We start from the raw sequence: 23,746 nt of genomic DNA on the forward strand, positions 1-23,746 counted from the left end.
TTGTCCTGGGGCCCTTGTTAAGGTCAACAGCATCATGAACTCTACCAAGTAGTACGAAAATATTTTTGACAAAAAGGCTGAAACTTGGCCGCAAGTGGATCTTCCAGCAAGACAATGACTCCAAGCAAACATCAGAAATCCACAAATAAATGCTTAATTGACCACAAAAAAATATCAACATTTTGCAATGGCCATCTCAGTCTCCAGACTAAAAAAACCTGTGGTTTGAACTGAAGAGGCCAGTCCATAAGCACAGGCCAACAGATATCAGGGATCTGGAAAGATTCTGTATGGAAGAATGGTCTAAGATCCTTCAATCTCATAAAACATTCTAGAAAAAGGCTGAGACATTATCCTGGCTAGGTGTGGGTACACAAAGCATTGAAAGCAGGTGTGACAATAACTTTGACACTTGTCTTTGAGATAAAAAAAAGAAATACTTGTTCAAAATATTTTTTTCTTAGCAATTGTATTGCTATAAATATTTTATTTATTTGAGCATACAATATACACAATAGCTTAATATTTGTATTATATAGTACTTTTTGTTCATCTTTATCAAGGGTGCCAATAATTTGAGATGACATCATTCTATATGAATTATACATCATTTTGATACTCTAACAGATCTCCAGCAGCTGTTATTAGTTATTTGCCTTGAAATGTTTAAAGATGGAGGGAATCAGAACATACAGTAAACAATGCCAATATTTGTGCTCACATTAAATATGAAATGGTTCTGTATCAATAGTTAATAAAATCCACATTCACACATTCAACATTTTCCTTTAGGGTTAAGCTTTATTACATCAGAATCAGACTAACAGAAATAACAGTTAGTTTAATGCACGACTTTTGATTGGTCAATGCTATGGTCGCCACCACTGCATAATACCGTCACCGGGGTAACAGAGTGAGGATGATGAGGAGTGACAGAGAAAGGCTATGGACTTTCCGATTGGTCGATACTGGTGGCACATACACATTTGTTCTAGTCCCACACACAAACACCCCCCGAGGGAGGGTCATACTGAGAGAGAGGAATGGACAAGGTTAACAAAAACTATTCAATATCCACTCATGTTAGATGGCAGTTAATAGACACTCTAAAGTAGCATGAAGGACAACTTCTGACGAGTTTAAAAAGGAACAGAGAAGTGTCCTGCAGATGGTCTCCATTTTTCATCCGCCTTCCTTATTTATGTCTTTTCTTTGAATCCATGTTTCTCTTCTCGTTCTCGTCGCCCACCCTAAAAACAAACAAAGGTCAAAATGAAAGTCAGTCATCCTTCACACAATAAAGGCAAATACAACCAACATCCTGATAGACAGATGAGACATTGTTCCAGAGAAGACAGATCACACATCTGTCATGCACACACACACACACCTCTGTCAACAATGAGAGATGGGGATTATAACTAGGACATCACAAAGCTGGTTAACATCATACTCCAGTCAACTCTAATACAGTCCCAGACAGCAAGACTCAAAAGATAGTATTTCAGTCAAATACAGTGTCACTATCATTTTTAATGATAGAAGCCTTTTTTTATGATGGTGTTTTTGAGTCTTATCTGGCATTTCTACATAATAACATGCATCTTCACTGCTATAAGCTGTTTCCTAATGCTATCAAGACAATACCAAATCAGTGGAATGCTAACAGAAAAAGACAGAACAAAAGATACCCAGCTCTGCTCATCTCATCTTTGGGGCCTCAGGTTTGGGTTCTTCTGGTTTGGGGGCAGCCTCTTGTTTAGGGGCTTCTTTAGGAGAATCAGGTTTGGGTTCTTCTGGTTTGGGGGCAGGCTCTTGTTTAGGGGCTTCTTTAGGAGAATCAGGTTTGGGTTCTTCTGGTTTGGGGGCGGCCTCTTGTTTAGGGGCTTCTTTAGGAGAATCAGGTTTGGGAGCATCTGGTTTGGATTCTTCTGGTTTGGGGGCATCTGGTTTTGGAGCGGCCTCTTGTTTAGGCGGTTCATCCCCACACAGTTTCCTTTGGGAGTCAGAGACAGATAGAGCTAAAGTGTGCATGTGTCCATATACCTGTGGTGTACATCCCAAAGGAAACTGTGTGGGGACATGTATAGAGGTGTTCCATGTTCAGTCCCAGTCTCTTACCTTCCCTCTACAGAGTCCTTCTTCACAAAGACACACACTTCGCTGTGCTGCTCTACCTGCTGTTTGAGAGACGTCACCTCTGCTACCCAGGCAGCCTTTTGCTTCTCAAACTCAGCTACAGGACCAGACCGAGAGGGGGTTAGATGCTACAGGACACAACATGGAGCGAGAGGCTACAGGACAGAACAGGGGGTTAGATGCTACAGGACACAACATGGAGCGAGAGGCTACAGGACAGAGACACAACATGGAGCGAGAGGCTACAGGACAGAGACACAACATGGAGCGAGAGGCTACAGGACAGAGACACAACATGGAGCGAGAGGCTACAGGACAGAGACACAACATGGAGCGAGAGGCTACAGGACAGAGACACAACATGGAGCTAGAGGCTACAGGACAGAGACACAACATGGAGCTAGAGGCTACAGGACAGAGACACAACATGGAGCGAGAGGCTACAGGACAGAGACACAACATGGAGCGAGAGGCTACAGGACAGAGACACAACATGGAGCTAGAGGCTACAGGACAGAGACACAACATGGAGCGAGAGGCTACAGGACAGAGATAGGGGGATACTAAAAGACAGGTTAGTGAATAAAACATATTCAATAAGACCCGTCGCATATACAGAATACTACTAATACTACTCTTAATCCCAGCGACCTGCAATGAGCCTATTCCACCACAAGATGTCTCTTTCATCCACCAAAATATTTAGAAGAGAAAAAGCTTGCACCTAGAACTGGTCACGGACCTGTTTTAAACCTGTTTTATGTTATAGTTCACTGTGAAAGGGAAGGGGAGACCTAGTTAGTTGCACAACTGAATGCATTCAACAGAAATGTGTCTTCTGCATTTAACCCAACCCTCTGAATCAGAGGTGCGGGGAGCTGTCTTAATCGACGTCCACTTCATTGAGGAGCAGTGAACTATCATACATGTTATCATAGTCGTACCAGGAATAAGGCGAAGATCCTTTCAGAACAGTGTTGATGTAACCATTGTTTAAAAACCTGAAACTCTCACTTTTGGAGTTACTGTTCTCTGCCTCAACGGCCCCCACCTCATCAGCGACATGTTTCTGTGACAGGAGAGAGAGAGAACACACACACACACACACACACACACACACACACACACACACACGATGAGCACAGAGGAAATCAATTGTGTACACTCTAAACCCCAGACATACCCCTCCTTCCTTACCTTTTCTCCCTGGCATGCCTCCAGTTCACTCTTCTTCTTGGCCTCTGCAGCCTGCAGTGGGGGGAGTTCTGACCCCAGAGTATCCACCTGAGCCTTAGTCTTGTCCAGCAGGTTGTGGGCTCTGATTACCTCGTGTTGGTACTCTCCCAGTACGTCTCTGGTCACACGCAGTTTAATCGTCTCGAACGATACATGTTTCTGCTCCTTCACCTCTTCTTTCCGCCGCACGTTTATCAGTCCCAGTAGAGCTACGCTAGTCAGCAGAGACACCCCCACCAACACACCCTGCGTCTTCATCATGCCGTGGAGTTTGACCAAGGAACAGTCGTTTTCGTTGGTCCCTGTCGACTGCTCGGCAGAAGTGTTGACGACGTCCTAGCAGGCTTACAGCGGAAGTACCAATGGAGTGTGAAAGGACAGGTGGACGCCCACTGTACTTGAGCGGGTCCGTACTTCAGTTGTCAGGTGAAACGGAAGTCAGGTTGAATATACAATATCCACTATATCCTTAAAAAACAGAAACATCTGCTTCTGTCGACTCCGAAGAGAGCGCACTTCTTCTTCTTCTTTTTTCTTTTGGAGAGCGCTTCACCAAAACCATCCCCGTGCCCGCCCACCTGTCACGGTCCATGCTATCTGGGATCCTTGGGACGGGCCTACCTCCCTTTGAAGTTGACATTTAAAATGGTTAACAATGCTTAAAGTTAGGTAAGGATTATGGTTAAGGTTAGAGTAAGGGTGGGGTTTAAGGTTAGGATTTAGGGTATGGACGTCCCAAGGCTCCCAGATAGCACTAGCATACCTGGCACTGCTACGCGGAAGTAAGTGGATGAATGCAAAATGGTCATCAGCACTACGGAATTCAAGGGAATATAAACGTAAAAAGGTAACGTGATAATACTGTATAACATGCGCAACTCGAATTAGGAATGCTATCATAATTTGTTATAACACGCCCTAGCCTATAGGCTACGGCTACGTTTGATTTAGTTCTATTATAAACATTTTGTCATGACAAACCTATTAACCTATTAACCTATAAAGCTCTGCCAGTTTCATGTAAGGCCACACTAGCTAAGTTTCCAGTAACTTGTCAAGTGAACTAGGAATTTACAGGAAAACAAAAAGCAGAGTAAAATAGTTGGTAAAGTCAATAAAAAAATCGTATCTGGTGCATTAGTTACAACCAATAATTTATATACAGTAGATGACTGACATGGGGCGCTGTGTTGAAGCCACCTGCGCCTCCATCTTGGAACTCCCCCGCCGGTGTAAAAAATATTTAAGGAAATATAGAAATGTACCAAGCTAAGGACCCTGGGACTAAACACCTCCCTCTGCAACTGGATCCTGGACTTCCTTACAGGGTGCATGCTTATTGATGAATTGGGGGAAAAAAATGTAATCTATATTAGAATAAGGCTGTAACGTAACAAAATTGGGAAAAAGTCAAGGGGTCTGAATACTTTCCTAATGCAATGTATATTTTCAGTTTGTGAGTGTGTGTGAGATGCGGGTTGGAGACATGTTTATTTTGACATAATAAAGAACAACTTTTATAAACAATGGGAACACTGCCATGTTGCACTGAGCCTTGCTGTTGGAAAACCACATCAGTGTCCAACTTTCGGCTGTTGCAGATGCACCTCCCCCGACTTCACTCCTCGACTTTTGTCTGCAGTCGGTTGCTTTCACCTTCCCACTCAAATGATCCCAATGTCTTACTGGCCTCTTAGAGACAGGCCCTTTATATCCTTATCAGACAGCACCAGAGTAAACACCAGCCTCTTGGAGACAGGCCCTTTAAATCCTTATCAGACAGCACCAAAGTAAACACCAGCCTCTTGGAGACAGGCCCTTTATATCCTAATCAGACAGCACCAGAGTAAACACCAGCCTCTTGGAGACAGGCCCTTTATATCCTAATCAGACAGCACCAGAGTAAACACCAGCCTCTTGGAGACAGGCCCTTTATATCCTAATCAGACAGCACCAGAGTAAACACCAGCCTCTTGGAGACAGGCCCTTTATATCCTAATCAGACAGCACCAGAGTAAACACCAGCCTCTTGGAGACAGGCCCTTTTATATCCTAATCAGACAGCACCAGAGTAAACACCAGCCTCTTGGAGACAGGCCCTTTTATATCCTAATCAGACAGCACCAGAGTAAACACCAGCCTCTTGGAGACAGGCCCTTTATATCCTAATCAGACAGCACCAGAGTAAACACCAGCCTCTTGGAGACAGGCCCTTTATATCCTAATCAGACAGCACCAGAGTAAACACCAGCATCTTGGAGACAGGCCCTTTATATCCTAAGCAGACAGCACCAGAGTAAACAGCAGCCCGTGAGGCTGGTAGGAAGTGAAAACAAAAGGCTGCTACTTTGCCAGCTGCTACAGAATCATACAGTGTTTACACAATGTCATCAATACAATATGAATAATCAGTGTGTCCTCGGTCCTTGTACATCCAGTCTGGCGTTAATCACTATCAACAGATATGAGAATAATCCATAACATTCAGTATCAAGTCTAGTGACCATCAACCCGCACCTTGAGTGTCACATACACTGGAAATCATGTGTTTTACAGAAGGAACATAATATCTACTAATATGCTAAACATTGTGTTAATCACTCTAAACTGAATATGAACTTTAATGATCTTAAATCTCCCCATTGTACACACTGCACCCTAAATGATGACGTACTACATGGAACAATTTCATAATCTCTGGTTGTCTGTGTACCCTCTAAGAGGAAGAGGGAGGAGAAATTAAATGCAAATGAAAGAGATAGATAAACAATAGAGAGAGAGCATATCTGTTAGTAATAAAACGTGACCTCTGAAACAGAAGGTGAGAGAGCAAGAGAGGAAGGGAGGGAGAGAGAGAAGTGGGGAGGGAGGGAGATAAAAGCGGTGGGGGTGTGGTAGTTAAACAAGGAAGTAGATTTCGCTTTGTCTACCAAACATTCCGCCTAGCAGGACGAACTGGTTACAGGTGGACAGACTGCCATCTGCAACCAGAGGGAGGGAATGTGAACACACACACTCTCCAACACACACAGGCTGACTACGGAGATGGTTGAGGAGTGACCGATCAAGACAGCAGCCAAGAAAGACAAACTGGACCTGACTTGAGCCTCATTTCTCTCTCCCTCTCTCTTTCTCTGCCCCCCCCTCTCTCCTTCTCTCTGTCCTGTCCCAGCAGTATGCGGGCTGTGTCTGCGCTAGTGTTCCTGTCCGTGGGTGTAATGGTGGTGTTGATGTACCAGGCGGTCCACCAGGAGCTGACTCTGCGGGGTCTTAAAGCCCGCGCTCTGGAAAGCTCCTCTCAGGTCAAGCAGAAGGAGAACGACATCGTCCAGGTCAAGATGAAAATGCAGAAGCTGAATGGTGAGCTTGAGCCCATCAACACCAAGAGAGACGAGCTGACTAAGAAGAAGGAGCAGTCTGCTAAAGCCACAGGCGAGGCGGACAAGAGTCTAAAGACCTGTCATACAGAGAAGGTAGCTCCCCCCCCCCCCCCACACACACACATTATGCAAACAGACACCTGCTACATAGAGAAGGTACAGCACTGTTTATACTCGTGTTATGATCTATAATAATCCATTAACAGAATGCTTGTGCCAAGTCTCACCAGAGACACAGAACTAGAGAATTAGGAATTAGAACACTGAAACAAAGGCAGCACTAAAACAATATTTCTATCCATTGTGAAACCATTGGCAACAGACTGGCTTGTGATATGTTTATAGGTCAAATTCACTTACAGTGGGAGTGTTGGATACGATGATGGTCAGTTGACTTATTTTCCGTAGATTCATTAGTACTCCTAACCCTCATGTAAGGGCCCTGTATTCACCGATCACCATCAAATCAAATGGAATTTGTCACATGCGCCGAATACAACAGGTGTAGTAGACCTTACCGTGAAATGCTTACCTACAAGCCCTAACCAACAATGCAGTTCAAGAAATAGAGTTAAGAAAATATTTACTAAATAAACTCAAGTAAAAATGTTTTATCAAAAGTAACACAAGAAAATTACATAACAATAACGAGGCTATATACAGGTTGTACCGGTACCAAGTCAATGGGCGGGGGTACAGGTTAGTCAAGGTAATTCGTACATTTTTACATGTAGTGGTGTATGTCAGGTGAGGTGTGTTAATGTTTTGTGTTTCATACTAGAGGGCAACTTGATCTGATCACCACATCATTCACCACTGTGGCAGATTACACACACTAGAAGGTAAACTGACAAGGGATATATTACAGTGCCTTCAGAAACTATTCACACTCCTTCACTTTTTGTTGTTTTACAACCTGAAGTTAAAATGGATTCAATTGAGATTTTGTGTCACTGATCTACCTCAAAATGTCAAAGTGGTATTATGTGTTCTGAAATTGTAAAAAAAATATAAAAAATGAAAAACTGAAATGTCTTGAGTCAATAAGTATTCAGCACCTTTGTTATGGCAAGCCAAAAATAAATTGAGGAGTAAAAATCTGCTTCTGCTAAACTAATTGTTTTAAGATGGTCATACCATGGATTATTTAGCTATTTTATTTGGAATTGTTTATACCTTTAGGTATATAAAGATAAATATAGCACATAGAAACGCATTGAATAACTCATTCATAAATGGCAAAACAGACAGTCAAAAAATAAATAATAAGGAATAAGGTTTTGATGTGTCTGTCCTATATCTAGGAGATATAAGAAAGCTCAGGAAATAAACAATTCTTTGGCACAAAACTACTTACATACTTCCATTCATTTTTTGACCCATTACAGGGTTACGTTCAGATGAGCCCCATGACACTTGTTCGGACACTACAGACGTTTTCGTGAGGAGACCGATTTTCGGGATGTATGCTGAAATGACAAACAGCATTGTAGCTCTGCCACTTTCCACTGCAGATGCACAAGGTGGATGCAGTGGATTGAGACACAGCCCATACAGTATCTCTATCTTAAACAGACAGATTTTTTGATGGGGATTTTGCATGGACTCACTCTGTGTGCCACAAGTGTTTAACATGATTACCCCACATAATGATTACCCCATCTAAGTACCCCACACATACAATTAGTTGTAAGGTCCCTCAGTCTAGCAGTGAATTTCAAGCACAGATTCAACCACAAAGACCAAGGAGGCTTTCCAGTGCCTCGCAAAGGACACATTTTAGCATGGTGAAGTTATTAATTACATTTTGGATGGTGTATCAATACACCCAGTCACTACAAAGATACAGGCGTCCTCAGTGGCTGTAGAGGAAGGAAACCGCTCAGGGATTTCACCATGAAGCTAATTGTGATTTTTAAAACAGAGTTTATTCGCTGTGATAGGAGAAAACTGAGGATGGATCAACAACATTGTAGTTACTCCACAATACTAGCCTCAAGGACAGAGTGAAAAGAAGGAAGTCTGTACAGAATAAAAAATATTTCAAAACAGGAATCCTGTTTGCAATAAGGCACTTTAGCAATACTGCAAATAATAAGGCAAAGAAATTACATTTTTCTCCTGAATACAAAGCTTTATGTTTGGGGCAAATCCAACACAACACAACACATCACATCACCACTCTTCATATTTTCAAGCATGTTGGTGGTTCCATCATGTTATGGGTGTGCTTGTCATCGGCAAGGACTAGGGAGTTTTTTATGATAAAAATGTATGGAATAGAGCTAAGCACAGGCAAAATCCTAGAGGAAAAACTGGTTCAGTCTGCTTTCCAACAGACACTGGGAGACAAATTCACCTTTCAGCAGGACAATAACCTAAAACACAAGGCCAAATATACACTGGAGTTGCTTACCAAGACGCCATTGAATGTTCCTGAGTGGCCTAGTTACAGTTTTGACTTGAATCGTCTTGAAAATCTATGGCAAGACATGAAAATGGCTGTCTAGCAATGATCAACAAACAAGTTGAAAGAGCTTTAAGAATTTTTTAAAGAATAATGGGCAAATACTGTACAATCAGATGTGCAAAGCTGTGTGCTCACAGCTGTAATCGCTGCCGAAGGGGATTCTAACATGTATTGGCAGGGGGATTGAATACGTACAGTATCTAATCAAGATATATTAGTGTTTTATTTTTCCATTATTACTTTTTTATTTTTTTTATTTCCCTCTTTGAATTACAGAGTATTTTGTGTAGATCGTTGGCAAAAAAAGTACAATTAAACCAATGCCACTTTGTATCACAACAAAATTTGGAAAAAGTCAAGGGGTGTGAATACTTTCTGAAGGTACTGTATGTTTTGTGTTGAGTGGCACGTGAGAGGTATTCTGCCAGATATTCTCTTAGCAGTGATCAGTCAGGAATTACATTTTGTTCTCACTTATTAGTCACGAAAATGATTAGTCACACTTTAAACAAAGTGCATATTATGAAGGACTCATTGTATGCCTTATGTAGCCCTTAATAATGCCTAGCTAGATAAGGCCCACAATGCTTCAAATACCGGTCCTCATCTTCCTCATCTCCCCTCTTTTTTTCTCCTCAGGCCGATGCGGAGAAAAAGAAGACTGACGCGTCGGCGGCCCTTCAGAAAGTTAAAGGTACAATGGCTATTTTACTGCAGTTATGAATTGCTTTCTTTTAGGTGGTTCTGGAATTTAATGTCTCTTTTCTGGATTTAGATCATTAGTGGGTATCAGCCTAATTCTGCTCTACATGCATTATTTGGTGTTTTACATTTTACACAGGATATTTTTGCAGAATTCTGCATACAATCTCAATTTGGTGTTGTCCCATTTTGTGAATTCTTGGTTGTTGAGCGGACCCCAGACCTCACAACCTTTCTCTCAATACATTTCTTCCTGCCCTCCCCATTTCCCTCCATGTCTTTCTCTCCTCCTTCCCACCTCTCTCTCAATACCCTTTCCTCCTTATCTACCCATTTCCTTCTGTCTTTTTTCCTACCCTCCCGCTTTCCACCCCTCTCTCATTATCCCTCGCTCCCCCTCTAGATGATCAAGAAGCAGAGAAGAAGAAAGCTCAGGAGGAGATCCAGGCGTTGAAACAGCAGATTCTGGACCGGGACAAGGCACTGTGTGCGTTTGTGGACCAGACCAATGAGGAAGGACGGTAAGAGCAGACACACACCCAGGCATTCAGCCACACTCACACACCCAGTAACACAGTCTTGTGGTCACCATTATGAAAGACTTCTATGGTCACGGTGTACTGTGTGTCATGCAGTTCTGTGGTTACTGGGTGCTCACATGCTATTGATAACTAATGGTTGTTGTTGTTGTTGTTTTCTTTGTTGTTTTGCAGGAAGCTGTGTGGAATCACAGAGGCCCCAAAATGAAGACTTGGACTACACTATCAGCTTCCATCCCTCCCTCCCTCATGCTTGCCGTGATGCACACACACCCATACACATCATCGTTGTGCAGCTCATAACATTCACCACCTACAACCACCTTCACTTCACTGGACCTCTCAATACTCAGGAAAATAAAAAACAAGAAGGGTTTGGAAAACCCAGTCTGAATGTCATGTCTTCATTACATACAGTACACTGTTAGTTTATGTATGCAGGTAAGGAAGGGAGACATTACATGTTTTTAATGAGTGAGTTTCATCCTATGGTACAGTACATTAATGTAGGAATGACTGAAAGAGGTTAGGGATAATTCCCTCAGATGGAGCAAGGTGTCTCTGAGGTGACTTCTGAATGTTGCAAAGGTTCTAGAGAAGAGTTCTAGAGAAGTGTGCAGGTGCATGCCCATCTGGTTCAATTGTCTATTAAATATTTATTATGCATAGATGTATGATTGACCTTTATTATGCATAGATGTATGATTGACCTTTATAGTGCATAGATGTATGATTGATCTTTATAGTGCATAGATGTATGATTGACCTTTATCGTGCATAGATGTATGATTGACCTTTATTATGCATAGATGTATGATTGATCTTTATAGTGCATAGATGTATGATTGACCTTTATTATGCATAGATGTATGATTGACCTGTATAGAGCATAGATGTATGATTTACCTTTATTGTGTATAGATTTATCCTTATTGCATTTGGGTGTGGTGTGCGTTAATCAGAGTTTAACATTGCCCTGTGTGGGTAATGGGAAAATGTAAGATGAATAAAGTGAATATTCAGTTAACAGTAATTAACACAATGATTACCATATTTATATGTTTTCCCTTTCTGTAATACACATGATTTCCAATGTTCTATTTGTGACACTCACTTTTGTATGGGTTGATGGTCACTAGACCTGAGCTACTGAAGGTACAAGGACTGAGAACACACTGATTATTATTGTATTGATGACATTATGAACACTGTGTGATTCTGTAGCAGCCGGCAAAGTCACTGTCTTTTGTATTGACTCCAAGCCTCTCTGGTTGATATTTTAGAGAACATTTGGTACTGCCTGTTAAGAATATGAAGGTTCGGTCTCCAAGAGCCCTGTTGGACATTTTCTGTGCTTCTGTTCTGGAGGTGTCTCCCTGAATGATTGTATTAAACTGAATTGATCTCTGATTGATATTATCAACAACTGCTCTCCTTTTTGTTTATCTGGAAATTCCAGTTACTTTCTCAGTCTGTGTTAGAATCTCCAACCCTGCATGACCAAGTGTCCCAGATATGGCTAGAGAGATTGGACCTGTCATTGTGAGCTACAATACAGTATGTTAAATGTAGTGAGCTCATATGTTACATAATTACTCCTCAAAGACTGAAGCAAATGACCAGTAGAGAGTTCTACTGAATGGACAAATGCCAGACTGTGTATCGGTAGATTTTTTTGGTCTTGCTTGCTGTTGACAAGGAGACCTGTTTGTTAACCAAATATTTGTTTTGTTTATGTACAGTGTTACCTCCCTGACTGTCACACAAATTCCTGTTTTGTTAAGGTGACATGAGTCATGTGACATGAGGCCCAGTAATTTGTTACTGGAATGTAAATTGCTTAAAAGTGTACTTTTACAGAAGCAGTTTATCCACTCTGCTTCTGTATAGATCAGACCTTTTTTTATTTATGTAAATACAACGATGTAAAACTGTAATCCTTAAGATAAAACACTTTATGTGTTTTATCTTTAGGATTACAGTTTTACATCATTGTATTTACATAAATAAAAAAAGGTCTGATTGTAAACAAGGTGCTTGTAGATGGCTGTGAGTAAATGTTTTCACATTAATACTTCAAAGTATTCTATAGTTGTTCACACATCCTTGCTGCTAGATGGCTTTCAGCATAAACTTCAGATGGTCTTTGGTGTTGTTATGGGTCTAGTGGAGACTAGAGTCTAGACTCTCTGTTTGTAGATGGTCTTGCCCAGTCTGTTGAGCTCTATGACGTACTGCTGTCTCTCATGCTCCAGGAGGGCCTGCAGTGCTGCTCTACGGACCTGCACACACACAGAAAGCAGACATCATGGAGAGCATGTACTGTAGATACAGGGGAAACCGTAGTTGAAGTTCTGGTACAAATATGGACAATGCAAGCAATTCATAAGTTGGTGTGTCCTATATGGAAAACCTGACAATGTGTAGCCTACTTTTACCCCTGCCTGGTGTTACAAATGTGTAATTGCTCTGACAGTGTATGTGTGTAAGGGACACAAATTAACAAGAATAAGACCATTCATTTTCCTCATTCAGAGGAATAGGTTAGAGATATGATGCTACGAACCTTCATGAAAGGGCTGATAATAGGTTATTTAATGACGTCCCCTAAGAGAACAAGGTCTCTAAAACGGTATGGAGACAGGGATTAGCTTCATGGCAACAACACTAGCTGGATCCTATCCACATTAATATATACTTCAGGTTTCCTGATTTTGCCTTCAAAATAAAAGTCTGCCGTAAAACGCTGTGTCTGCCACAAAATATATATATATATTTTTTCAGCTTTGTGCATAATAAAATTAGGAGAAATATAATAACTACATGGGGTAAAAATCTAAACTAAAGTATTTTATATAAATCAAATCAAACATGCCCCGAATACAACAGGTGTAGTAGACCTTACTGTGAAATACTTACAAGCCCAAACCAATAATGCAGTTAGAAAATTTATAATAATTAATAAAAAAAAACGAATATAATATTTATAAAAAAGTTAAATAAATAATTTATTAATACATTTAAAATATATATTTTTTATAACAAATAAAAGTAACAAATAATTAAAGAGCAGCAGTAAAATAACAATAGCGAGGCTATATACAGGGGCTACCGGTACAGAGTCAATGTAAAGTAATATTAAAGAATATTATAAGGTGGAGCATAATGAGAAAATGGTTGGCGCTTAATAATATCCTACTGGTAAAAAAAATATATGTTAAACATAAAAAAAAATTATATATTTTGATTGTATGATTCTTGTTTATTTACTGGTGCTATTGTTTAAGGGTGCAATTTGAAATGTAATGTTTAGAAAAAAAGTACTGTATTTTTGTTGTATTGCACAGACAAATTGCACACAGGAAAAGCGATTGATTGTGTATCCATAAAACCAGGGCCCAGTCTACTTACTAGAGTTCCTAGAATACAAATCAGATGACTTAGAACAAAAAACTAGGTCATAGGAAGAGTTGCTGTACTTTTACTGTGGTCAAACATCTTAAAATGTGGTGCCTGGTCACTATACGATTATTTGTGCAGATGTAAAAATGGGGTGGGGAGTACTCAGGGTCTGTAGAATGTAATAGTGTAATTTAGTGTTGCTGGCCTTTTACTCCACCCATTCCATTGGCCACGATGCAAATCACTGTATAAGGAATACATGTTGGCTTATAGAGAAAAAACTATTCTAGGTGTCGCAGTAGAAGCATTGTAGGGAATACTCAGTATGGTCTGTAGAATGTATATATGGTGTCATTTCATTGGGCTCTGAATAACACGGAGTGTTCCTTTCTGTACAGTGCTATATTTGCACCTTATAGTGTCTAGGCACCCCAATTTAAGCTGTTTGACAACAGTGAAAATTAAATCAAATTAAATGTAATTTGTCACATACACATGTTTAACAGATGTTATTGTGGGTGTAGCGTAATGCTTGTGTTTCTAGCTCTAACAGTGCAGTAATATCTAACAATTTCACAACAATACACACAAACTAAAGGAAAGGAATTAAGAATATATAAATATATAATGAGCAATATCAGATCGGCATAGACTAAGATGCAGTAGAATACAGTATATACATATAAGATGAGTAATGCAAAATATGTAAACATTATTTAAGTGACTAGTGTTCCATTATTAAAGTGGCCTCTAATGTGCTAGTGATGGCTATTAAACAGTATTTAACAGTTTGATGGCCTTGAGATAGAAGCTGTTTTTCAGTCTCTCAGTCCCAGCTTTGATGCACCTGTACTGACCTCGCCTTCTGGATGATAGCGGGGTGAACAGTCAGTGGCTCGGGTGGTTGTTGTCCTTGATGATCTTTTTGGCCTTCTTGTGACATCGGGTGCTGTAGGTGTCCTGGAGGGCTGGTAGTTTGCCCCCGGTGATGCGTTGGGCAGACCGCACCACCCTCTGGAGAGCCCTGCGGTTGCGAGCGGTGCAGTTGCTGTACCAGGCAGTGATACATCCCGACAGGATGCTCTAAATTGTGCATCTGTAAAAGTTTGTGAGGGTTTTAGGTACCAAGCCAAATTTCTTCAGCCTCCTGAGGTTGAAGAGGTGCTGTTGCGCCTTCTTTACCACACTGTCTGTGTAGGTGGACCATTTCAGTTTGTCAGTGATGTGTACGCGAGGAACTTGAAGCTTTCCACCTTCTCCACTGCGGTCACATCGATGTGGATAGGGGGGGTGCTCAATCTGCTGTTTCCTGAAGTCCACGATCAGCTCCTTTGTTTTGTTGACGTTGGGTGAGAGGTTATTTTCCTGGCACCACACTCCCAGAGCCCTCACCTTCTCCCTGTAGGCTGTCTCTTCATTGTTGGTAATCAGGCCTACTACTGTTGTGTCGTCTGCAAACTTGATGATTGAGTTGGAGGCGTGCATGGCCACGCAGTCATGGGTGAACAGGGAGTACAGGAGCGGGCACGCATCCTTGTGGGGCCCCAGTGTTGAGTATCAGCGAAGTGGAGGTGTTTTTTCCTACAGTACCTTCACCACCTGGGGGCGGCCCGTCAGAAAGTCCAGGACCCAGTTGCACAGGGCAGGGTTCAGACACAGGGCCTCAAGCTTAATGATGAGCTTGGAGGGTACTATGGTGTTAAATGATCTGTGTCTTGATCTGTGTTATTCAGAGCCCTATGAAATTACACCATATATACATTCAACAGACCCTACTGAGTATTCCCTACAACACTTCTACTGCGGCACCTAGAATAGTATTTGCTCTACAAGCCAATATGTATTCCATACACAGTGATTTGCATTGGGGGCATTTAGGCTATTGACACTTTTCTGCTATTACGTGCAGAAATTTATTCGGAACATTCTGAAATTCTGTGACCCGGAAGTACTTTTTTAGTGTTGCTGAGGAGACAGGGCCCTGTTTCAGCACCCATCCACTCCCTCACCATCGTCAGAGCAGCATTTCCCAGCTCAGTCTCTCTCTGCTGGGTCAGTTCTCTCAGCTTCAGGGTCTTCATGGAACCAGCCTGGGTGGAGCCCTCAAACTCAGCCTTTTGCATCACACCACAGATACTGAGAGAAAGAAAGAGAGGGGGGGGGGTCCTTTCACCACATTGAGAAGTGAAAGGACTGTAACTTCAAGGAATTTCAGGGAAAACGTATCAAACGTTGCAGTTACAATTAGCCCAACAGTACAGAACGGAATAGTTTACACACCTGTCCAGCTCTGCAATGCGGTTAGTCATCTCGCCATCTTTCTATAAAAGAGTGAAAATGCAGACTATAACATATTTCCAGCCACTTAGTTATAGGTATCTGACCACTTTTTTGTCTGTGTGTTGCCTAGTATTGACATGCGTACCTTGATTCTGTCTCTCGCCCTCTGCACACGTTTGTTTTTGGAACGTCGTTCCTCACAACCAAACATCCGGCTGGCAGTTTATTTGAAGTAAATAATCACAAAGGTGCTTGCTTTAACAAAAACTGCACAATAAACGAATAAATGGTAAAAAAAAAAAAAAAATGTCAGCGTCTCATAGATGGAGGAGAGTCTGTCTACGTTGGCATGGTAACTAACCTATGTAGCCGGAAATATCATTCCTTCGCTGCCAATTACAATAAACGATACAGATCACATGACCAGGATGACGCGTTTTGCCCGTCGTCGTTCCTTGTGCAGGAAGTGGTAACATGGGGCGATGAGATACACATGAAAGTCATTCTACTGGCAAAACCAGAGGCGAGACAAAATTGACAAAAGCTCCGTATTTATCCTCCTGTTGTTAGTTTGTTACAGTAGAAAGTTATAGTTCTATGTTAGGTTTGATTCTGAATATGTATTGCTATCATAGAACAGCCACTAGTCAGTAAAGCTGAAGGGCTGGCTAGTAGTAACCGTAACGTTACAGTAATTTGTAGTTACATCAGAATAGGCCTTGGCAATCTTACCCCAACATTGTCATCATGATACGAACAGGAGTGCAGCAGATGGCCAGGGGACTGTGCCAAATAATGGGACGTGAAATCTCAAAGGGAAATTTCAACAACAACATCAGACAACAAATGACTCCAAGAGGGACTATCCAGTTTCCCTGGTCCTCTATCAACAGTGTCCGAACCATGGCGGTAGGTCCAGAAACACACACACAGCCACACATATTTAGCTAGCTACAAACAGCCATAACATTAGTGTAGCCTACTGTCAAGGGCAATGTGAGTGAGAACATGTGAGTCATGATTCATCTTACCTAAACATTTGTCATGGTTCCCTTTTCCCTAACGTTACTGCCGATAGAAACAGTATTTTTTCTCACAATGTGCATTGTGAACTGTGCTGTAATGTATTTCGTTATGGATGTTTCTGCCGTGTCATGCTGTTCTGTTGTCATACAGTGGGACCCCCTGTACTCAGTCAGATAATACTGTAAAAAAGTATGGATAAGAGTGTAATAGTAGTGTTTGTCCACTAGGTGCTGCCCTGGCCTTTCTCTTTCCAGCCACGGGACTTCAGCCTGCCCAACTCGTCCTGGGGCTCCGACATGAGGCGTCTGTATGAGCACTATAACAGCCAGTGTGAGGTAGAGACAGATGACGGAGAGAAGAAGTGGGGGGTCTGGAGAAGACTGCCCAGCTATAACCGCTCCCTCAAGTATGCCACAGGTACACTAAGGAACGGTTTCTTTCACTTATGGATGGAGTGTGTGTGTGTGTGTGTGTGTGTGTACGAAAATGCATGCACTCACTACTGTAAATCGCTCTGGACTAGATAAATTGCTAAAATGTGACGTAAAAAAACGTGTTTGTATAACCCTGTCTCTCTCATGTCCTGGGCATAGTGTCTGAGTAAGATGCTGTGTGTATGTGTGTAACTCTGTGTGTCTCTCTTTCCAAGGTGGGGTGTATCTGAGTAAGATGTTGTCTATATGTGTGTCTCTCCTTCCAAGGTGGGGTGTATCTGAGTAAGATCATTCAGTCGAAGGCGCGTCTGTTCACGCGGAACATCAGGGAGCAGGGTGCAGCGTTCGAGTACGTCGTGTTTGTCAACAAGCAGGAGCAGAAGTGTGTGTGTGTGTTCCAGGCTGGCCACCTACTGGAGGGACCCCCGGGGTGAGCTGTTTGTGTCTGTGTGTGCTGATGGCATGTGTACAACACTGGCCACCTACTGGAGGGACCCCCGGGGTGAGCTGTTTGTGTCTGTGTGTGCTGATGGCATGTGTACAACACTGGCCACCTACTGGAGGGACCCCCGGGGTGAGCTGTTTGTGTCTGTGTGTGCTGATGGCATGTGTACAACACTGGCCACCTACTGGAGGGACCCCCGGGGTGAGCTGTTTGTGTCTGTGTGTGCTGATGGCATGTGTACAACACTGGCCACCTACTGGAGGGACCCCCGGGGTGAGCTGTTTGTGTCTGTGTGTGCTGATGGCATGTGTACAACACTGGCCACCTACTGGAGGGACCCCCGGGGTGAGCTGTTTGTGTCTGTGTGTGCTGATGGCATGTGTATACTGTGACAATGTTTGTCCTTGTGTGTGTATCTCTGTAAAAATGACACAGTCAACTGCAAGCATTCAAACATCATATTTAGTCAGAAGTGTAATGTTTATAAATTATGTGTGTGATTCCAGGCACGTCCATGGGGGGGCAATAGCTACCATGATTGACACTGTAACAGGGACCCATGCCACCTACCTCTCTGGGCCTGTCATGACTGCCAACCTCAACATCAACTACCGCAGGTACACACACTTTCTCCCTCACTCTGTTCCTCACTCTCTCCATCACTCACTCACGGCTTATTAAACTCTAAAAACATGTTTTCATGTTATTGTGGTCATTATTGTAAGGTTCTAAGTGAGGTTCTAGATTTTTCCTGACCACATTTCCTGGTTATGACACATACTGTATCCCGCCTCTCTTCCCCAAAGCCCCATCCCATTGGGTAGTACAGTGCTGCTCACCTGCTCATTGGATAAGAAGGAGGGACGGAAAACCTTTGTTTCCTGTCAAGTGACCAACACGGACAGCTCCAAACTACACACAGAGGCCACAGGTACTGTCACCCACCCTCACGTGTTGGTTGTGTTTTTAGACTTGTGTCATTGGACTTTCAGTCAGTCTGAAGTGTTCTCTCAGTCTTAGTATGTTTCTCTCTTTTCCCTCATCCTTCTCTCTCTCTCACTCTCATTCTCCCTCTCTCTCTCCTTCTCCCTCTCTCTCTCCTTCTCCCTCTCTCTCTCTCCTTCTCCTTCTCTCAGGGCTGTTTCTGTCAATCACAATGGGACACCTATTAGGAGGATGATGGATTGGCCAGCTCATCGACCAACCAGAGGCTACAAACACACAACATCAGAAACAGCACTGACTTCCTAGGGGGTGTGTTTGTCTGCACACAAATGTTTGGGTGTGTATCAGTACCTTAGTGTGGGAGTGTGTATGCTTTAGTGTGTGTGTGTGTGGTTATGACTGTCAGATCCAGTAATCTTCTTAACTCTAGCAGTTTGCCTGAGACACCTGATGCCTTGCGCTGACATAGCCTACAGATACTGTATATCATAGACACAACCAGTTGTGGATATTGTACCTCTCTTTCTCCACTGTTACACACTCCTGGACCACCAGCTCCAGTCAGAGTGAAGGACATAACCTCTGGTATATTATATTTAGGTCGAGGCTGTGGATAAAACTTTTCTGAACCCTTCTTCCCGACAGCTAAAGGTCCCGACACTTCTGCATGTGCAGGATTCTCTACTTTACGCACCTTCCTTCACATTTCTCAGTCAATTGTGAATGATAATCTTCATGTTTTACCTGTGAAACGTCCATGCAGCATCTGCATACCTGTGTCTAGTTTCAATCATAGCACATATTCTGCCTAGTGGCACCTGCTGTTGAGTTTTGGCCACATGAGAGAAAAATGTGCCCGTTCGCACAATCATCCTAAAATCTCATAAGAAATGAGGTGGCGTTTTGTCTTACAGTAATTTTATACTACGCTATTATATTGGGTTCTATTATGTAGAATACCATCATTGTGTGATCTGGCAGACATTGATTCAGCTTTGATCTAACTTTATTAAACGAGCACCATTCACCAGAGTAGCTTGTTCTCTATGAGTAGAACAGAGACTGTGTGTAAAGAAGCTTCAGGACCTTTAGCCGTCGGAATGAGGGGTCTAGAAAAGTTGGATCCACAGCCACTCCAATATATTTAATAGATTGTTTATTTTTTGTATTTTATTTATATAATTCTGAATACTTTATTGGGCCTTTACAGTTTGAGATTTGAAACATTGCTAATACGTTATTATGTGACCATTATGACCTCTTGAATAAAGCCTTACCTCTTGGGTACTGTAGACTGTTTTTCTATGGTATCTGGCTCAATGTGGGATAACTTTTCCATTCTCACTGGTCCATGTGTTATAAACAACCTTCAGACAGACTGATGTCATACAGACCCTTTTCTCTTCATCTGTCAACCTCTCTTCAAATCTACATCCCCCTCTCACCCCTTCTTTCTTCTTTCCCCTCTTCCTTCCTCCCTCTCTCTCTCTGTCGTTGTCTGTCTCTCTTTTTCTTTATTTGTCAGTCTATCTTGTCTCTGACCCCTCCCTCTTTGTGAATGATCCCCTTCCAGTAAGAAATGAATGACAGGCGGCGTTACGGTAAAAACTGACACGTTGTCCACATCAGAGTTCAGAGGATTCTGTCAGCATAAACCCAGCAGACCACATAGCCTTAACCAGCACTCTCACTACTGAGACTGATACTGAGGACAAAACATAGACACTATGGTCCCAATCTGGCCCTTTCAAAATGCTACTTTATTCAACTCTTTGGGTATCGTAGACACGCATAACACATAGTAGGCATGGTAATGAACTGATAATAGTAGGTATGGTAACGAACTGATAACAGTAGGCATGGTAACTAACTGATACTAGTAGGCATGGTAACTAACTGATACTAGTAGGCATGGTAACTAACTGATACTAGTAGGCATGGTAACTAACTGATACTAGCAGGCATGGTCACGAACTGATAACAGTAGGCATGGTAACTAACTGATACTAGTAGGCATGGTAATGAACTGATACTAGTAGGCATGGTAACTAACTGATAGTAGCAGGCATGGTAATGAACTGATACTAGTAGGCATGGTAACTAAGTGATACTAGTAGGCATGGTAACTAACTGATACTAGTAGGCATGGTAACTAACTGATACTAGTAGGCATGGTAACTAACTGATACTAGTAGGCATGGTAACTAACTGATACTAGTAGGCATGGTAACTAACTGATACTAGTAGGCATGGTAACTAACTGATAGTAGCAGGCATGGTAACTAACTGATAGTAGCAGGCATGGTAACTAACTGATACTAGTAGAAATGGTAACTAACTGATACTAGTAGGCATGGTAACTAACTGATACTAGTAGGCATGGTAACTAACTGATACTAGTAGGCATGGTAACTAACTGATAGTAGTAGGCATGGTAACTAACTGATACTAGTAGGCATGGTAACTAACTGATACTAGTAGGCATGGTAACTAACTGATACTAGTAGGCATGGTAACTAACTGATACTAGTAGGCATGGTAACTAACTGATACTAGTAGGCATGGTAACTAACTGATACTAGTAGGCATGGTAACAAACTGATACTAGTAGGCATGGTAACAAACTGATACTAGTAGGCATGGTAACAAACTGATACTAGTAGGCATGGTAACTAACTGATGGTAGCAGGCATCATAACTAACTGATACTAGTAGGCAAGGTAACTAACTGATACTAGTAGGCATGGTAACTAACTGATACTAGTAGGCATGGTAACTAACTGATACTAGTAGGCATGGTAACTAACTGATAGTAGCAGGCATGGTAACTAACTGATATTAGTAGGCATGGTAACTAACTGATACTAGTAGGCATGGTAACTAACTGATACTAGTAGGCATGGTAACTAACTGATAGTAGCAGGCATCGTAACTAACTGATACTAGTAGGCATGGTAACTAACTGATAAAAGTAGGCATGGTAACTAACTGATACTAGTAGGCATGGTAACTAACTGATACTAGTAGGCATGGTAACTAACTGATACTAGTAGGCATGGTAATGAACTGATACTTGTAGGCATCGTAACTAACTGATACTAGAAGGCATGGTAACTAACTGATACTAGTAGGCATGGTAACTAACTGATACTAGTAGGCATGGTAACTAACTGATACTAGTAGGAATGGTAACAAACTGATACTAGTAGGCATGGTAACTAACTGATAGTAGCAGGCATCGTAACTAACTGATACTAGCAGGCATCGTAACTAACTGATACTAGTAGGCATGGTAACTAACTGATACTAGTAGGCATGGTAACTAACTGATACTAGTAGGCATAGTAACTAACTGATAGTAGCAGGCATGGTAACTCACTGATACTAGTAGGCATGGTAACTAACTGATACTAGTAGGCATGGTAACTAACTGATACTAGTAGGCATGGTAACTAACTGATACTAGTAGGCATGGTAACTAACTGATACTAGTAGGCATGGTAACTAACTGATAGTAGCAGGCATGGTAACACACTGATACTAGTAGACATGGTAACTAACTGATACTACTAGGCTTGGTAACTAACTTATATTAGTAGGCATGGTAACTAACTGATACTAGTAGGGATGGTAACACACTGATACTAGTAGACATGGTAACTAACTGATAGTAGCAGGCATGGTAACTAACTGATACTAGTAGGCATGGTAACTAACTGATACTAGTAGGCATGGTAACTAACTGATACTAGTAGGCATGGTAACTAACTGATAGTAGCAGGCATCGTAACTAACTGATACTAGTAGAAATGGTAACTAACTGATACTAGTAGGCATGGTAACTAACTGATACTAGTAGGCATGGTAACTAACTGATACTAGTAGGCATGGTAACTAACTGATACTAGTAGGCATGGTAACTAACTGATACTAGTAGGCATGGTAACTAACTGATAGTAGCAGGCATCATAACTAACTGATACTAGTAGGCATGGTAACTAACTGATACTAGAAGGCATGGTAACTAACTGATAGTAGTAGGCATGGTAACTAACTGATAGTAGTAGGCATGGTAACTAACTGATACTAGTAGGCATGGTAACTAACTGATACTAGTAGGCATGGTAACTAACTGATACTAGTAGGCATGGTAACTAACTGATACTAGTAGGCATGGTAACTAACTGATACTAGTAGGCATGGTAACTAACTGATACTAGTAGGAATGGTAACAAACTGATACTAGTAGGCATGGTAACTAACTGATAGTAGCAGGCATCATAACTAACTGATACTAGTAGGCATGGTAACTAACTGATACTAGTAGGCATGGTAACTAACTGATACTAGTAGGCATGGTAACTAACTGATACTAGTAGGCATGGTAACTAACTGATACTAGTAGGCATGGTAACTAACTGATACTAGTAGGCATGGTAACTAACTGATACTAGTAGGCATGGTAACTAACTGATACTAGTAGGAATGGTAACAAACTGATACTAGTAGGCATGGTAACAAACTGATAGTAGCAGGCATCGTAACTAACTGATACTAGTAGGCAAGGTAACTAACTGATACTAGTAGGCATGGTAACTAACTGATACTAGTAGGCATGGTAACTAACTGATACTAGTAGACATGGTAACTAACTGATACTAGTAGGCATGGTAACTAACTGATACTAGTAGGCATGGTAACTAACTGATACTAGTAGGCATGGTAACTAACTGATACTAGTAGGCATG

The 23,746-nt window shown here is 41.8% G+C and overlaps 3 protein-coding genes across 9 annotated transcripts; 2 read left to right on the forward strand and 1 right to left on the reverse strand.

Annotated features, from left to right (window-relative positions):
* Nucleotides 1–777: 777 nt before the first annotated feature.
* LOC115176418 (pollen-specific leucine-rich repeat extensin-like protein 1) lies at nt 778–4,028 on the reverse strand. 4 transcript variants are annotated; one of them, XM_029736457.1, is made up of 6 exons: nt 3,337–4,028; nt 3,154–3,208; nt 2,122–2,236; nt 1,873–1,996; nt 1,697–1,752; nt 778–1,250 (listed from the first exon to the last, which is right to left on the reverse strand). In XM_029736457.1, exons 1-5 carry the CDS (start codon nt 3,634–3,636, stop codon nt 1,702–1,704), a joined length of 645 nt encoding a protein of 214 aa, XP_029592317.1. In that variant the 5' UTR covers nt 3,637–4,028; the 3' UTR covers nt 778–1,250; nt 1,697–1,701. The 4 variants fall into 4 exon arrangements, with proteins under 4 accessions (XP_029592317.1, XP_029592315.1, XP_029592314.1 ...); XM_029736455.1 differs by having other exon boundaries at nt 1,692–1,752; XM_029736454.1 differs by having other exon boundaries at nt 1,697–1,996.
* A 73-nt stretch (nt 4,029–4,101) lies between these two features.
* Nucleotides 4,102–11,885, forward strand: si:dkey-87o1.2 (restin homolog). 2 transcript variants are annotated; one of them, XM_029736459.1, is made up of 5 exons: nt 4,102–4,222; nt 6,551–6,848; nt 9,865–9,919; nt 10,331–10,448; nt 10,641–11,885. In XM_029736459.1, exons 1-5 carry the CDS (start codon nt 4,170–4,172, stop codon nt 10,672–10,674), a joined length of 558 nt encoding a protein of 185 aa, XP_029592319.1. In that variant the 5' UTR covers nt 4,102–4,169; the 3' UTR covers nt 10,675–11,885. The 2 variants fall into 2 exon arrangements, with proteins under 2 accessions (XP_029592319.1, XP_029592318.1); XM_029736458.1 differs by having other exon boundaries at nt 4,113–4,222; nt 6,548–6,848.
* Nucleotides 11,886–16,599: 4,714 nt separating this feature from the next.
* LOC115176417 (acyl-coenzyme A thioesterase THEM4) lies at nt 16,600–20,290 on the forward strand. 3 transcript variants are annotated; one of them, XM_029736451.1, is made up of 7 exons: nt 16,600–16,671; nt 16,909–17,057; nt 17,402–17,591; nt 17,876–18,038; nt 18,560–18,670; nt 18,860–18,984; nt 19,190–20,290. In XM_029736451.1, the coding sequence occupies exons 2-7, from the start codon at nt 16,920–16,922 to the stop codon at nt 19,231–19,233; spliced, it is 771 nt and encodes a 256-aa protein (XP_029592311.1). In that variant the 5' UTR covers nt 16,600–16,671; nt 16,909–16,919; the 3' UTR covers nt 19,234–20,290. The 3 variants fall into 3 exon arrangements, with proteins under 3 accessions (XP_029592311.1, XP_029592312.1, XP_029592310.1); XM_029736452.1 differs by having other exon boundaries at nt 16,606–17,057; nt 17,876–17,957; XM_029736450.1 differs by having other exon boundaries at nt 16,607–17,057.
* The last annotated feature ends 3,456 nt before the right edge of the window (nt 20,291–23,746 follow it).

Source organism: Salmo trutta, chromosome 37 (assembly GCF_901001165.1).
Source record: "Salmo trutta chromosome 37, fSalTru1.1, whole genome shotgun sequence".
Classification (NCBI taxonomy): domain Eukaryota; kingdom Metazoa; phylum Chordata; class Actinopteri; order Salmoniformes; family Salmonidae; genus Salmo; species Salmo trutta.